Source organism: Nerophis lumbriciformis, linkage group LG08 (genome assembly GCF_033978685.3).
Source record: "Nerophis lumbriciformis linkage group LG08, RoL_Nlum_v2.1, whole genome shotgun sequence".
NCBI classification, from domain to species: Eukaryota; Metazoa; Chordata; class Actinopteri; order Syngnathiformes; family Syngnathidae; genus Nerophis; species Nerophis lumbriciformis.
In genome coordinates, this window is record NC_084555.2 from 37,808,476 (window position 1) to 37,824,939 (window position 16,464).

At 39.4% G+C, this 16,464-nt stretch overlaps 1 protein-coding gene across 2 annotated transcripts in view; it reads right to left on the minus strand.

Annotated features, from left to right (window-relative positions):
- Positions 1-129: 129 nt before the first annotated feature.
- hif1aa (hypoxia inducible factor 1 subunit alpha a) overlaps positions 130-16,464 on the minus strand; it is a 33,665-nt gene continuing 17,330 nt past the window's right edge. For both annotated transcript variants that reach the window (XM_061968843.2, XM_061968844.2), the window contains exons 3-15: positions 16,215-16,366; positions 15,386-15,470; positions 10,936-11,045; positions 5,680-5,882; positions 5,463-5,569; positions 3,986-4,133; positions 3,563-3,864; positions 3,286-3,485; positions 2,396-2,515; positions 2,057-2,283; positions 1,383-1,479; positions 1,215-1,305; positions 130-1,133 (exon numbers count right to left, since the gene is read on the minus strand). In XM_061968843.2, the coding sequence (XP_061824827.1) occupies positions 970-1,133; positions 1,215-1,305; positions 1,383-1,479; positions 2,057-2,283; positions 2,396-2,515; positions 3,286-3,485; positions 3,563-3,864; positions 3,986-4,133; positions 5,463-5,569; positions 5,680-5,882; positions 10,936-11,045; positions 15,386-15,470; positions 16,215-16,366 (2,006 nt within the window). In that variant the 3' untranslated portion in view covers positions 130-969. The remainder of the gene's footprint in view (positions 1,134-1,214; positions 1,306-1,382; positions 1,480-2,056; positions 2,284-2,395; positions 2,516-3,285; positions 3,486-3,562; positions 3,865-3,985; positions 4,134-5,462; positions 5,570-5,679; positions 5,883-10,935; positions 11,046-15,385; positions 15,471-16,214; positions 16,367-16,464) is intronic.

The window sequence follows — 16,464 nt, forward strand, 5'->3', positions numbered from 1 at the left end:
CAATGGTGGACTTTAAATGTTAGTCTAGTGTCAGTATTGGACTAAATTCTTTACTTTTTTTTTATAAATACTAGGACAATTTTCTGCAATTCAAACAAAATGTTTTTCCGTGAAGTTAATGACATGTGAAAGTTTTATAAGACAGCTGTTTAATGTTGGACAGCAACAAGAAGCATTGCATGATCAATTACACAGAAAACAATGTTAATGTTGCGATGATCACATACATAAAATGTAGACCGGTTACAACCCCCTTATTTTTTTTTAGCGTGTCACATGTCATGTTTGATGGAAAACAGGCTGTATATGTGAAGCAAAGCAAGCCAGGTTTCGACAGAGCTGAAGGTATGAAGCCATACATATGAATGAATTTCCCGGTTATCCATACAATAACACACTTACAGTAAAGAAATAAAGTGACATGTACTGGGACTGCTACACACTTACAGCAAATTAACAAAGCCAACATTCAAACCACTGCAGGTTTAACCAAGAAGTTGCGGACTACAGACATTTGTTGAGTACTACAACATACAAGTGTGGAAAAAATAAAATAAAACTGTTCAAATCCCATTAAAACTAGTTTAAAAAGGCTTAATATATAGTGCTGGTAATAGTTTTCTTTTTAAGAAAATATAAATTGTGCGACTGAAGCTTACAATACACTACTGGCAGTGGCGCCAGGTTCTTGGTGGCCTGCTGGAAAAGGGTCGTTTAGAGGCGCTGTATGCTAAGAGGCTCCAAGGAAGAGAGAAAAACCTTTGTAATGCTGGAAGCCCTCCTAGTGACCCAGGTGCTGCTGTGGCACAGTGGAATGCTGTGGACTTCACAAGGTGTGCACAACCAGCAGCCAGACGCGCGTTGGACGTATTGAGATACATAAATAAGAGAAAGTTGGGGTGAGTGTTCTCAAGAGAAGAAGAAACTAGTGTCCAGTCAAGTCCAGCAGTGGGCAGGCTAAGCATGGACTTAGATGACATGGTCCAATGCACGCAGAAGCTCCTCCCCTTGTAGCAGATACTGGCGGCCCTGTAAGGGGGCGTTGACCTCGCAGTCATAGCGAGTGAGTTGTGGGAGGCTGAAGAGGGAACTGGTAGCCTCTGAGGTGCGGCCTAGTAAGCAACTTGCCAAATCTACCACAAGAAGAGACCGTGTGTCATGGTGATTGTCAGCTAATCAATTGGAGCAATCAACACTGGCCTTGGTCAAATCACCTGAAGGTAGCAGAACTACAGTTTGGCCTGTGCCCAATCCGTTGGCCTTCAGTTTTTTCCCTTGTTCAACTTGTTCCCGGGGCAAAGTTTCCTGGGGAAATATTTGAAATAGTTATTCTAGGAACAACAGTTCGACTCATTTGTGATGTATGAAGGCTGACATGTTACCTTGCCAACCATCTCTCTTGTGTCGTCCAGTTTTCTTTTGCGTTGTGCATTTTGAGCAGCCAAGGTGTGGAGGGACACCTTGTGTAATTGTGTTGGTCTGCAGCACAGACAAAACATGATGATTATGTTCAAGGTGAAACAATGGGAAGAAACAGCAGTATAGAAAGTAGGGATGCACGCTATAGTTTTTTCAAGCTGATCACGATACTTCCTGCATCTCAAGACCGATACTGATATTTATACATTTACATTTAACAGTAGTTTGTGCACACCTTTCTTTGCAGCTGGCTTGGGGACAGCTTTAGCAGTGCAGTCGCATTCGCAGCCTTTCAAAACTGCGTCATAGCAATGTTGGCGCTTCAGGTGGCCGACGAAGTTTGATGTGTTAAACCTCAATGTTTTTTCCTCTTTGCTAAAAACAGGTGTAAATAGCACACACAATGTCTTCCTGTGAAACTGGAAAAGTCTCACACGATAGACGCCATGTTTGTTTACAGTGAGTTCAAGGGAAGTTTGTAGAGCTTGATTTTGCTCATTCAAACCCACCGACAGCACAGTGCAGGTAATCTCGTCCCACATATTTTTTCTAGGATTTTCTATATGACAAAATTACTGGAATCTGTCTGGGATTTAACGTGCACCCCTACTGGAGAGGTAAATAGTTACAAGTGTACCTCTTAGTGGGGATGATAGAAGCGGGCTCGGCTGGTGCAGGAGAGATGGTACGACTTCCAGGTGCGCTGAAGGGTGAGTTCTGGACCTCATGATTGACAGGTGAGCTCTCAAGGGATTTGACAGGGCCACATGACAATGGCTCTTCTGGGCTCAAACTGCGCAGCTGGAAGTCATCATCCATGGGGATGTAGGGCGCCAACATCTCCAGATCCAAGTCCTCCGTCGTCTGGTAAGGCAAAAGACAATTCTATCCATGACATGCTTTTTAACACAAAAAAACAAGTTTATTTTCAAATCAATTATACATTTTGCCAATAACAATTTCCTAGCATCCTTACCTGTGTGGTAAATGGGGTCTTAGGTTGGGTATCAATGGCAAACAGCTTCTCCACTAAGTCTAGTTTGAAATCAGAGATGTCCGAGTCCATGGTTAAGCAAATGTCCAACGGAGGAGGAACCTACAGCAAAAAAATCAATGCATTCTTTAATGCATGTGTCTGTAAGCACAATTACATCGTATTCTACCATATGAGAGAGTTTTTAGATTACAGCTCAATAAAACCTTTGTTTCTCTTTCATTCATTTATATTTGGACTGCCACAGAAATAGTTTTTGTTTGTTTGATGTGATAAGCTCGCCTTCCAGCAGCTAAAATGGTCCACAATGACTATGGTCCGTTTTTAAAAAATCCCCCAAACTGCCATACTGTCGAGATGACTCTGTGCAGCACTTATTTTTAGTTCTCTTCTCACTTAATGCAAAGAATGAACCGCGCGACAACCAGATGACGCAACCAATCATGATAGTTGATACTGTTACCTGATTGGCTGTTAGCGTGTACCTCCCACTGATTAGTGTTGCTCGGTTAACAGAAAGCGAGTGCCTTTGTGCATGCAACCAACCAACCTTGCTTTGCAAATTCCTGTTTTTAGCAACGGAGATGAAAAAAATGTTTTTATTAAAATACATTACATGTCTATCGCGATATATATATATATTATTTTTATTTTTATTATTTTATCGACCAGCCCTAATCATGAAACTTTTTTTTATCACTAGTGCATGCTATAAAGCTCATAGCTGTACGGAATGAAACCAACACCAGCGAGACCCGCTTGCATAATTTTTAATTGTAATCGCTGATATTTAAAATATGGGTTTAAAAGATGTGTTCCCTATTATATTTCTTGAATCGTCACATAAATATAGCGAAAATAACAAGCTTTACCTGTGCTGCGCTGTTGTTGGTTACTGATGTGGACGAGGGTCTGGCATAGTTGTCACTTTTTCCATCTACAGTGGTGTTTTCCACAGTGTGGGGCTCGCTGGGTGGCAGAGGGGAAAGAGGCAGTGCTAGTTTGTCACTAGTGGCAGGAAGCATCACGTCATTGTAGAGAGGCACGTCTTTCAGCAGATGGATGTCAGAGTCTGTGCCAGAGGATAGACTGGAGTTAAAAAGCTACAAAATAATGTTGTGAAGTTAAAGAATTGAAAGGAGCACAAACCGGGACAGCTAAAGTCCAGTGAGATGATGGTGTCTCCAGCTGCTGGGGCAAGCAGAGTGAGGGCTTCAGGCTCTTCTTTCAACTGATCGTACAAACTCGTCACTTTCACTGGCTTTGGCTCAAGTGTTTGTGTAAACAGCTTGATCACATCCAGCTCAGCCGTCTTCTCTTCTTCCTCCCCTTCCTTTAGCAGGATTGGAGACCTCTCTGCAAGGCAGCTCTCCTTGTCTTGTTCCTGCTTTACTGGCTTCATATCTTCTGTCTGCTCCAAAGACATGATCAGTTTTTCCTCCTGAATTCCACTGCAGAGAAAAGGTGCACTGTCACAAAGGAGTTAGGAGTCCCTCAGTGCTTTTTGCTACAACGGCTATTCAAATAGCTACTTGTGATTAGCAAGGAGCTCGTTTTGTACTTCTTTAGTACCTTAGGACAAAGTTGACACAGACAACGCATTGTGGCTGAGAGTTCTTGTTGTTATAGATGACAGTTGCTTGCGTCTCCACCCACACAAAACCTCCTCTCTTGGCCAGCATCCGGTATTGGCCTGTGCTTACCTGGCCCTTTGCAAACACTGAAACAAACACAATTACATTACACTAGGGATGTTCCGATTAGGGATTTATGATATCAATTCTGATCATCCATGAGTGAGATCAGCCGATACAATACCAATCACATGTATTAACATTACATTTTTCCATTTATTTATGGTGAGTGCTACTGACAGTTTAACAATATCAATACAATATTTGAACAAGTTCCCTTTTCTCTTTTATTACATACAATTGTTTGAGCAAAATAAAAAAATAAAAAACGGTAACATCTACCGGTATTACTCATTGAAAAAATGTTTGCCCTCTAAGTCCTCCTGTGTTTACAGACATATTCCCTAAATTTGTAAAGATTAACAAAAACAATACTAATGAATTTTGAGAACATTTAAATAATCAATAATTCCAGTATTGATCATATACTGATATTAACCTTGGTGTTGACACCACCAACTTACGTCTCAATCAGCCTTCCTTTCACATGTGATGTAAAGACTGACAATGTTGACACACCAACAGTTTTATCCTCTTTCTAGACTCATATTAATCTCTTGATTAATTTCCTGTTAATAGCTTCTTACTTTCTGCTGAAATGTGGTTCCACCTACACTTTTTGAACTTTACTACGCACTTATTTCTTGGTGTTGTTTAAAGCTATAAATGATAAATGATAAATGGGTTATACTTGTATAGCGCTTTTCTACCTTCAAGGCGCTTTGACAGTATTTCCACATTCACCCATTCACACACACCATGCAAGGCGCTAACCAGCAGCCATCAGGAGCAAGGGGTGAAGTGTCTTGCCCAAGGACACAACGGACGTGACTAGGATGGTAGAAGGTGGGGATTGAACCCCAGTAACCAGCAACCCTCCGATTGCTGGCACGGCCACTCTACCAACTTCACCACGCCGTCCCCATAACTGCTGCTATCTTAGCAGCAGTTAATTTAGCTATAAGCATGCCTGCTCCTAGCTTTCTCTCGGTGCATAACATGTTTAGCCTTGTCCTAAAACTTGATAGGGATACCTAAGCTATTAAGAAATGCAGTTAATTTGCCATAATGGAGGGGATTATTATTAATTGAGATGAGCACCTCCACACTCTATATGGAGATACACTATTGCTGCTCGCTTGTCAGCCGGAGGACTAAAAATAAACAATACCAGCCAGAGGGGATCAGCGTTTGTGATCGGCATTGAAAGGTGGTAATCGGCAATGGCGATCACATACTTTTAAAACAAAAAAAAGTCCAATATTGATCGATGGCCAATAAATTGGCACATCCCTACATTGCACCACTGTCAAAAAACTCATTTTGATGCATGCAGTCTTTGCAATGTTGCTTACAGTTGTGATGTGTCTTGGTAAGGTGGTCTGAGTCCAGCGCGTGATAGTACTCATACACAGAACGATTCAGCAGCTCCTCTGGCTCATATCCCATCAGCTCAGTGATCCTGTAAGAGCACACAAAGCAGAATGTCAGAAATAAAGCTCCTGTAGTAGCAACAGTGAACAGCAGGTGGCGGTATGATTACGCTGGATTATGGAAGCAGTGTGTGATCACCTCTCGTCACAATATGTGAACTTCATGTCCATTGTATGGCGGCTGAGGAACGTCTTGGTGTCCAGAGGGACCTCAATGTTGGAAGGGTGTGGAATAGGGTCACAGATGAGCACCAAGTAAGGAACATGTGGCTCTTTGTGGTCATTGGCAGTCTGCTCCGTGAGGCTGTCATGTAGGCGCACATGACCGGAGCAGTGCAGCACCTGCAGATGGTTAAATCAAACAAAACACTTGTATAACTCTCAGTACATTTTATTTGAAAGCATGGTTTGGTTCATGCATCTGTTGATTCTTGGAAAAAAAACAAAAAACGCAAGGTGTCGCTTGAGCATATCATTTAGGTTCACGTCTAACAGTTTAATATGTTCATCTGTCAAAAACAAACTGGCATGCTTTTTGCCAAGATAAACAACTACACTTACATTTTGGGTATGGAAATACATTTTCCACATAAGTAATCTGAGCTAAGTGATTGTATGCCATTGAGGCCATTAACTGTCTTTACAATGGAGCATAATAATTACAGATCTCTAATGGTCCATCTACTGTAGACTTCTGTGCATGCATTATTATTATTATTATAGAGGTTTACTTGAAATAGGGACAGATACAAAAACAGACATCTGAAACAGTTATCCAATGTATGCATCATAGTGTTTGTAGCCAAAGCTAAGTTACAACATTTGTCCCCAACAACAACAACACAGATCCAACATCATTAAAATAGGAAAATAAAAAATAGAATGAGTCGATAATAATGATAATAGTAATAATACAGACAAAGTGCAAACTAGATAAAAGCCAATAATAATAATAACACAGACAAAGTGCAGACTAGATAAAAACCAATTAGTAAAAATGAGTAAAAACTAAACATGGGAACACGATTGTTGCTCAACTAGCCATAATTTTTTTTGTTTTTTGAAAGTGACAAGTGCAGGTATACTTTTCAAAGTGTCCGGTAAAGGGTTCCATAGTTGTGGTCCTTTTATTGAAAAGGCAGTCTGGGCAAAAGATGTTCTACGGAATGGAACACAACAGTTGCCTTTTGACATTGCTCGGGTGGTAGATCTGGTACCACTTTGCAGTCTTGTAATTGCCTTGCAGAGCAATTGGGGAGCAGAGTTATCCAAGCATTTAAAAACCAGTTTGACTGTGTGTAACAAAATAAAATTGGTAAAACTTAAAATATTGTATTTGGTTACAATTTGGCAATGATGATATTGTATACACTTCTTGTCTAGAACTTTCAAGGTGCGGTTATAAAGACACTCAATGGTCTTGATTGATGACTGGTTTGCCTGGGACCATGTAGTTAAGCCATAAGATATGTGTGAAAGAATCATTGCATTCATAAAAGTAAAAGCACAGCTAAGAGTTAAGCAGTGTCTTATAAACTTAAAACAGCCTAGGTTTGCCTTCAGGGTTTTACACATTTTCTTAATGTGACTTTTAAAATTCAGCTTATAGTCTATGATTATGCCCAAATATTTGACTTCAGGTACTTGTTCAATGAGCTCCTCATTAATTTTTATATTCAGGTTTGTTTGAGGTAGCTTTTTTATGGAGAAACAGACAGAGTTAGTCTTTTTAGTGTTTAGGGTTAAACAGGATGATGCCAGCCAAGATGCTATTTTGTCTAATTTAGCATTTAACTTCTCAGCAACTAGAGTACAGGTCTTACCTGATGTATATACTAGGGCTGCAGCTAACGATTATTTTTCTATCGATTAATCTATAGATTATTTTTTTCGATTAATCGGTTAATCTATAGATTATTTTTTTCGATTAATCTATAGATTATTTTTCCTTTTACCGATTTTTTTTTTATTTAAAATGAAGAGGAAAAAATAAATGTAGGCCAGTTTTTTCAAAAGGCATGGCTTTTATTTACAAAAAAAAAAGTATGGCCACTCAGTCAACATTGACAACAACATGACAAAATATTCTGTAACAATGTAAACATTTAAAACTTTTAACATTTAACAAAATTAAAAGTATCTTATTTGCTTTTTAATGTGCAAATATAAAAGTAAACATCCAGTGCAAATCTTAATATTATGGAATAGTATAAGCATTTCAAAAGTAAAAGTATTGCTTATTTTGCTTTACAATGTGCAAAAATAAAGATAAACATCCAATACAAAAAAGTGCAAAACGGAAATATTCTGTAACAAGTGTAAACATTTCAACAAAAGTAAAAGTATTGCTTATTTGCTAAAATGTGCAAAAATAAAGCTAAACATCCAATACAAAAAAGTGTACAGTGTAAACATTTCAACAAAAGTAAAAGTATTGCTTATTTTGCTTAATAACACAACAATGATAGTATGATTAAAGTGAAAGTTAATTGTTGGTTTGTACATAGTATATGTAACTGTTAATGTTGTAAAAGGTATTTGCACAACTAATTAACGTTAGCGTTTGTGACACGTCTTGTGCCGTGGGGTTCTTTCAGGACCGACAGACTGAACGCCAGACGGCTTTGCCAGGTTTACAATCTTTTAATTTTACACAAAGTCTTTTCTCTTCCAACTGCGCGGATCGCGCACCTGGGCACGATTGCGGCGTCGCTCCCGGCGCGCGCCGCCTCGCCGCTCGCTGGCCGCCGCCGCCTCCTCTCCACAGCGTTAAAGAGGAGCGCGTCTTTGTAAACACTGAACAGGCACGCCAAACGCGCCTCTCAGAGCGAAACGGTGCTTTAGTTTATGAATTTACAACGCAGATACAAATGACACATTCATGTTTTTGTGTAATGATGACAACGTATACGCACGCGGACGATTGACTTGTTGATGGTGATGGCAAGAACGCTGTCGGGGGTTTTCTTTTCAAATGTTCGTTCATAGCCGTTGTGCTGCTATGATAGGCCATTTCCGCTCGACACAGTGTGCATACAACAACATTATTAGGCCGTTTATTGAAATACTCCCACACTTTTGACGACTTTTGGCGTGCTTTTTTCCCCTCGCTCGCATCGTCTGCTTTGCGCTCCGCCATGACAGTAGTGTGACGTAAATATGCGACGCGCCGACGCACAAAAACGGCGTCGACGTATTTACGTAACCGATGACGTCGATGACGTCGACTACGTCGACGCGTCGTTTCAGCCTTAGTATATACCACTGTGTCATCCGCATACATCTGTAAATATATATCTGTGCATACATCTGGTAGGTCATTGATGTATAGACTGAATAGTATCGGTCCCAAGACACTACCCTGAGGTATCCCTGTTTCTATTTTGCGGAAGGAAGATCTCACATTATTAATGGTGACACATTGTTCACGACCCTTTAGATATGACTCAAACTAGGACAATGACTGTTTGGATAAATTGAATTTAGTTAGTTTTGAAATTAAAATGTCATGATTGACTGTATCAAATGCTTTTTTTAAGTCTAGAAATACTGCACCGACCCCCTGTCCTTTGTCAAGAGAATGTTTGATCTTTTCAGTTAAAAACAAGTGGCAGATTCTGTAGAATGGTTACGTCTGAATCCAAAATGCAGGGGAGTCAAATAGTGATTTGTCTCAAAGTGGTGCATTAGTTGTTCCGAAACAATCTTCTCCAGGACTTTAGATAAAACTGGAAGAAGGCTGATAGGTCTATAGTTAGATGTCATTCCAGCATCACCAGATTTTAAAAGTGGTATTACCTATGCAGTTTTCCATCCATCTGGGAGTTGCTCAGTTTTAATGGAAATATTAGTAAGACGGGTAAGAGGCTGTATAAGGATGCTGCTATATTTTTTAAGAAAAGCTGTGTCTAGGTTATAAATATCCTTTGAGTATGTGGTGTTTAGGTCATGTATGACAGTTAGGACAGTTGTCTGACTAACCTCCTTGAGCTGAAATGAGCTGTCTTGTTCATCAGGTATGTCTGTTGTTTGGTCATCATTAGTCATACAAGAGAAACCAGAGGAAAGGTTTTTGAACGATTCTATAAAGAATTTATTGAAGTCATTTGAAACTTGTGTACAATCAGTAATGATTTTGTCTCCTACTTTAAGTTTATATTGGGTTTGGGTGGTGTTACCCTCTGGGTTTAATAAGCTGTGTAGTAGTTTCCAGATCATTTTGCCATTTCCTTTGGCCTCTAATAGCATGTGGATGTAATAGTTTAAATGGGACATTCTGAGCTGTTTAACTACTTAATTACGCAAGCCTTTAAATATTTTCAAATCGGTGTCACTACGAGTTTTGATAAAAGTTTTTAAGGCATAATCTCTCTTTTTCATTAATTTCCGGATATCATCATTAATCCATGGTAACTGAAATTTTCTTTGGGATTTTTTTCGCTTTCTAATAAATTTATCAATAATGCGTCCGATAGTAGACATTAGCTGATTACAACAGGCGTGTACTTGGTCATGTTGTTGGAGATCGTCCCAATTAATACACCTTTAATTCGTTTTCAAATGCAGTTGTTGATTGGCGAGGGATCTCAAGTTTAAAAGTTTTCTGATCTTGACTTTTAAACCTCGTCAGACGTTTCTTTGTGAGTTTTCTTGCAGCTAATGTCAGATTATGGTCTGACAAGCCGGTGACTAGATTGTACGTTTTTACGATTCTGTCAGGCTTGTTTGTGAAGATTAAATCAATTAGTGTCTGAGTGTTTTTAGTGATACGTGTGGGGGTTTCTATCTTCTGACTAAAGTCATGTTTAGATGTGAGGTCTTTTAGTTTTTTTCTGCAGTGTTTGTCTAGCCAGTTTAAGTTGAAGTCTCCGAAGACTAGTACTTCACTGTTATTCTTAAAAAGTACATCTAAGTCTTCGCATAGCGTTCCAACGCATGCAGATGGAGGGCTGTATACCACCAATACATTGAATTGCATGTTTTGTGATAGTGTGACATTAATACATAAACATTCAGTAGATATATCAGCAGTCAGGGGAATTTCCTTTGCATTAAGGGAGTCCTTGACATATATCAGTACGCCCCCTCCCCTTCCCACAGTTCGGTCCCTTCTAAAACATTTATATTCCGGAACACTGATTATGCTGGTTAAAATGTTATCATGCAGCCACGTTTCACTGATGCATAGAAAATCAAGATTAGACTCGGACAGTAATAATCTGATTTCATCACTCTTGGGAACTAGGCATTACATACACTATTATACACTGACTCATTTGAATTCAAATTAAGTTTACACACAAATGGTCAATTTGCTTTGCATTGCATTTGATTACCAATGATGGTTCCTGAGTCCATCTAGCACTTTACATTATCTTGAAAAACCTTTGATTACCTTCCATGTAGCGGACTTGACGTTGACAGTGCGGCCTCTGCTAGTGAGTGTGCACTTCATCCGAAGAAAGAAGCTGCGGTCTGAGTCTGATTCTTTGGTCTTTTTTGAGCCTGAAATTGTGACAGGAGAAAGAGAAACATGTTTCAAAAGACAGAACCAGAATGATCATACAAGAATTTATTGTACAGTGTTTTTATTACATGGAAAATGCAATTCAAAATGTTACCATTTAGTTTTATCGGCCACCACAAATACATTTGAACTGCTACAAATACATTGGACGCTACCTGTTCGCCCTTTCTCCTACACACATTAGAATGGGACTGTTCGGCAATGTAGCTTGTACAATAGATAGTATTGAGTGTGATAATATAAATCGTACAACATTATCGTACAATATAAATCTCTATTACTTACATAATAATTTTAATGTCTGGGCTGAATTAAGTAACTGCAGCAGCTGCTGCTTTGCGGTAGCATTTTTAAAGGGGAACTGCACTTTTTTGGGAGTTTTGCCAATCATCTACAATTACTATGAAAGACATGACGGATGGATTTTTATGCATTCTAAATATTAAACAAATGTAAATAAAAGTCCGCTTACAGCGGAGCGAATGGGAGCTTCACTATTCCGCCCATAAAATCCGCCAACAATACTCAATTTACATTTCGTGACTTGAATATTAACCAAAAATTAACCAGGTGATATTATAAACGCTAACACAGATTAACTATTTAGAGCGGCGCCGTGATCACTTCTGTGTGTGTATTTACATCATCGAGTGGTATGCTGCTATCCGCTTCTCTGCTCCTTGCAAGTTTATTGTTTATCATAAATCATGCCTCTCACATGAAAAATAGATGACCGAGAATATAATCCGACAAGTTTGGACATATTGACAGCCGTTTCGAACCTGAGACTGGCGAGGACGACACACGAAAAGCACTTGTGCCCCCCCTTTCTTTGCAGGGATTATGAGACATTTTTCATCTAAATAGAAATATATAGCAGTCGGCGTCCTAATGACAGCAGACCTTTTATTATGTTTGTTGGCTCTCAAACTCTGCAGTGAGCAGAAATCAGTAATGAAGAAATAAAAAGCAAAGATAATGCTTTTTTTAAATTAATGCGCCACATATGCTTAAAATAATCACAATACGGAAAAATTAAATGTTATTATAAATGTGCCCGTTACTACATTACATATACACTTACATCATGTACATAAAACCCTAATGGAGGTGTTTTGAGTGTTTTTTAGGGGCTCTATAGGCAGAATTTAACGCATTTATTTAATATTTAGAATGTATTAAAAAAAAAAATGCATTCATCGTCATGTCTTTCATATTGATTTTGAACGATAGGCAAAATTCCAAATAAAGTGCAATTCACCTTTAAATCGTTACGACTACAGGAGGCAGAGAAGTACGGATGTCACCAAAGTAGCAGTCTGCTACTAGCAAAGATGGAAAGCACAATGCAATGCTAAAATAACAAAATCTGAAGATGACTTAGTGCCAAAAAGAGAAAAGAGGCACTCCTTTGTTTTACTTTGGATTAAAAAAAAAAATCAGATCCCGAACGAACAACGGTAATCTGCAAAACATGCCGCCGATGAGACGTTACTAGCCACTTGAACAGGTCTAATGTTTTCTGTCAATTGAAGACACAGCATGAAGAACAGTACAGAGACGAGTTAAAATGGGACAAAGTACGCTGCCTTCCAACCACAAATCTAAAAATACTCACAGGTGGCTCGGTTTTGCTTGTGACATTAAAACAAAAACACAAAAAGAAGCAACCTAAGTACCGTAAGTTAAATTATCTTTCTAAAACATTAGTTTTGTTTTTCATGTTTCATAATTTTTTTGTCTCAACCACAGTACCAATAATTGCATGGACATTTGTCATGGCCAATTACCGTATTTTTCGGACTATAAGTCGCAGTTTTTTTTCATAGTTTGACCGGGCTCCAGTGCGACTTATATATGTTTTTTTCCTTTTTTATTATGCATTTTCGGCAGGTGCGACTTATACTCCGGAAAATACGGTATACAAATTTGGCAATGACGTAAACTACACTCCCAACCCACCGTCAAAGGCCCCGTTTACACTGCACACACAAAAAAAATGTTGCCAGTCTTAACGCTCCAAAGTGTTTTAATCTGATTTGGGCCACATCAGCAGGTTGGAATCTCATCTTTTTAAATGTGACTTCAGTCTAAACGGAAATGTGACCGATATGCAACTTTTTGGCCATGTCATCCGTGTGCGTGGAGAAAAACGCAGCCCGCCAGCAGAGGTGGATACGTCATCACAACTCTGGGTTAAGTGGGAAAAGTATTTTTTTCAGCAGGCGAATTTTCGGTGCATCACTAGTCAATAGTGCGCAAATAATAGCTTATGTAATATATGAATATACAAACCCCGTTTCCATATGAGTTGGGAAATTGTGTTAGATGTAAATATAAACGGAATACAATAACTTGCAATTCCTTTTCAACCCATATTCAATTGAATGCACTACAAAGACAAGATATTTGATGTTCAAACTCATAAACTTTATTTTTTTTTTGCAAATGATAATTAACTTTGAATTTCATGGCTGCAACACGTGCCAAAGTAGTTGGGAAAGGGCATGTTCACCACTGTGTTACATCACCTTTCCTTTTAACAACACTCAGTAAACGTTTGGGAACTGAGGAGACACATTTTTTAAGCTTCTCAGGTGGAATTCTTTCCCATTCTTGCTTGATGTACAGCTTAAGTTGTTCAACAGTCCGGGGGTCTCCGTTGTGGTATTTTAGGCTTCATAATGTGCCACACATTTTCAATGGGAGACAGGTCTGGACTACAGGCAGGCCAGTCTAGTACCCGCACTCTTTTACTATGAAGCCACGTTGATGTAACACGTGGCTTGGCATTGTCTTGCTGAAATAAGCTCCAAAACCTGTATGTACCTTTCAGCATTAATGGCGCCTTCACAGATGTGTAAGTTACCCATGTCGTGGGCACTAATGCACCCCCATACCATCACAGATGCTGGCTTTTCAACTTTGCGCCTATAACAATCTGGATGGTTCTTTTCCTCTTTGGTCCGGAGGACACGACGTCCAGTTTCTAAAAACAATTTGAAATGTGGACTCGTCAGACCACAGAACACTTTTCCACTTTGTATCCGTCCATCTTAGATGAGCTCAGGCCCAGCGAAGCAGACGGCGTTTCTGGGTGTTGTTGATAAACGGTTTTCGACTTGCATAGGAGAGTTTTAACTTGCACTTACAGATGTAGCGACCAACTGTAGTTACTGACAGTGGGTTTCTGAAGTGTTCCTGAGCCCATGTGGTGATATCCTTTACACACTGATGTCGCTTGTTGATGCAGTACAGCCTGAGGGATCGAAGGTCACGGGCTTTAGCTGCTTATGTGCAGTGATTTCTCCAGATTCTCTGAACCCTTTGATGATATTACGGACCATAGATGGTGAAATCCCTAAATTCCTTGCAATAGCTGGTTGAGAAAGGTTTTTCTTAAACTGTTCAACAATTTGCTCACGCATTTGTTGACAAAGTGGTGACCCTCGCCCCATCCTTGTTTGTGAATGACTGAGCATTTCATGGAATCTACTTTTATACCCAATCATGGCACCCACCTGTTCCCAATTTGCCTGTTCACCTGTGGGATGTTCCAAATAAGTGTTTGATGAGCATTCCTCAACTTTATCAGTATTTATTGCCACCTTTCCCAACTTCTTTGTCACGTGTTGATGGCATCAAATTCTAAAGTTAATGATTATTTGCAAAAAAAAAAAAAAATGTTTATCAGTTTGAACATCAAATATGTTGTCTTTGTAGCATATTCAACTGAATATGGGTTGAAAATGATTTGCAAATCATTGTATTCCGTTTATATTTACATCTAACACAATTTCCCAACTCATGGAAACGGGGTTTGTACATTCAGGCACTGATGTGTGTGCCTCCTCTACTTAACAGCCATAAAAACATGAGAACCGTCCCCAATATAATACACTACATACATATATCCATTCATACATTAAATGACTTTATTTTGACAAAAAAAACACAAATTTTTAAGGTTTGGCGACCATATCTATGGTGGTGACTTATTTTATTTTGTAGTAGTAGCAACATCTTGTTCATTTACGGAATCCTGTGAACTTCCTTTGTTTTCACTTTATCAAACTGCGCATGCAAGTGACGTCGAAGACACATTGCAGCCTAAGACACATTGCAGCCTGTGCGTGTTTATACTGGAGTCTGATAAAGATAAGATTTTACTTGCTGTGTAAACAAACAGTCAGCTGAAAAAAAAACTGATTTTGAGAAAAAAACACTATTTGGGCCACTTTGACTACGCTTACACTGCAGGCCAAAGTGGCCCACATTCACACACCAGTCATCTCTGTAGGTGTGCTACATAATGTACCTGTTTTGTGGACCAGCATCTCCCTCAGCTCTTCCTGATCACACGGGTGCGTAAAGTCAAACACGCTGTGTCCAGTCAGGTCAAACTGCAGATGTTACAGACATCATGTAAATCATTTTAACATTTACACACAAGCAGTAACCTGACTCTCGCCAGATCCTTGTCGTTCACAGAGCTCCACACATTGATCTGGGAGTTCTCAATAGGAGATGTATTTCAGAAGGTGGGGTCGTGTAAAAAAATAATTGTATGTGATTGGATAAACCACTTGTCCGTTATCTTGAATGACGTGCTACTTCAACAACTCACATCGAAATCAACCTGTGACGCTGATGAGAGCGACGCTGCGAAATCCAAACCCGGTCGGAAGAAGAGCTAAAACATCCTTGCCACCAATAAATGCCTTCAAAACGGTTCTCTGTTAATCTTTTAAAGAATTAATATTCGATCGATGTCGCAATACAGTTGCAATAGCAGAATCAATGTCAGCACACGACTCCTCGCTCCGTGCCGCCATTGTTGTTTGAATCAAACAGTCCTTTCGGTGCTACGTCACATCTATGAAATCCCGCCCGGCGATCCTGATAGGTTCATTATTTTTCGATATCTGGAAGTAGTTTGCAATGCCTTCGAGCCCAGACCCTTGTGTTGAGCTCAGCGTACTACAAGGGTCTGGCGAGAGTCAGGTTACACAAGCAGTTAATCCACTGTAAACTTTCTCTATCCTTATCAAGAAGTATCAGACGAACGTTGTTCTTTTTTATTTATAAAAATAACTACTGGACGACTCTATGCTTTTTTTAATGCCGACAATTCAATTCAGACTAACCTGAGCCAGCCCGAGACACTTGTTAACATTATCAGAGAGATAGATCATATCTCCATCTTCGGACAGCACCATGAGAAAGCCCTCCAGAGATTTTATGTAGGAGCTGTTCAGTTGGGCATCCATCTCGCTCTCCTCCTCTGATTTTGGCTCATCTGGATAGTAAAGCAGAAATAACAAAATTATCAGCTACACCAAAATGTACATAATATGCAAAGATTTACTGTATATGGGTAAGGTTCTTTGAGAGACT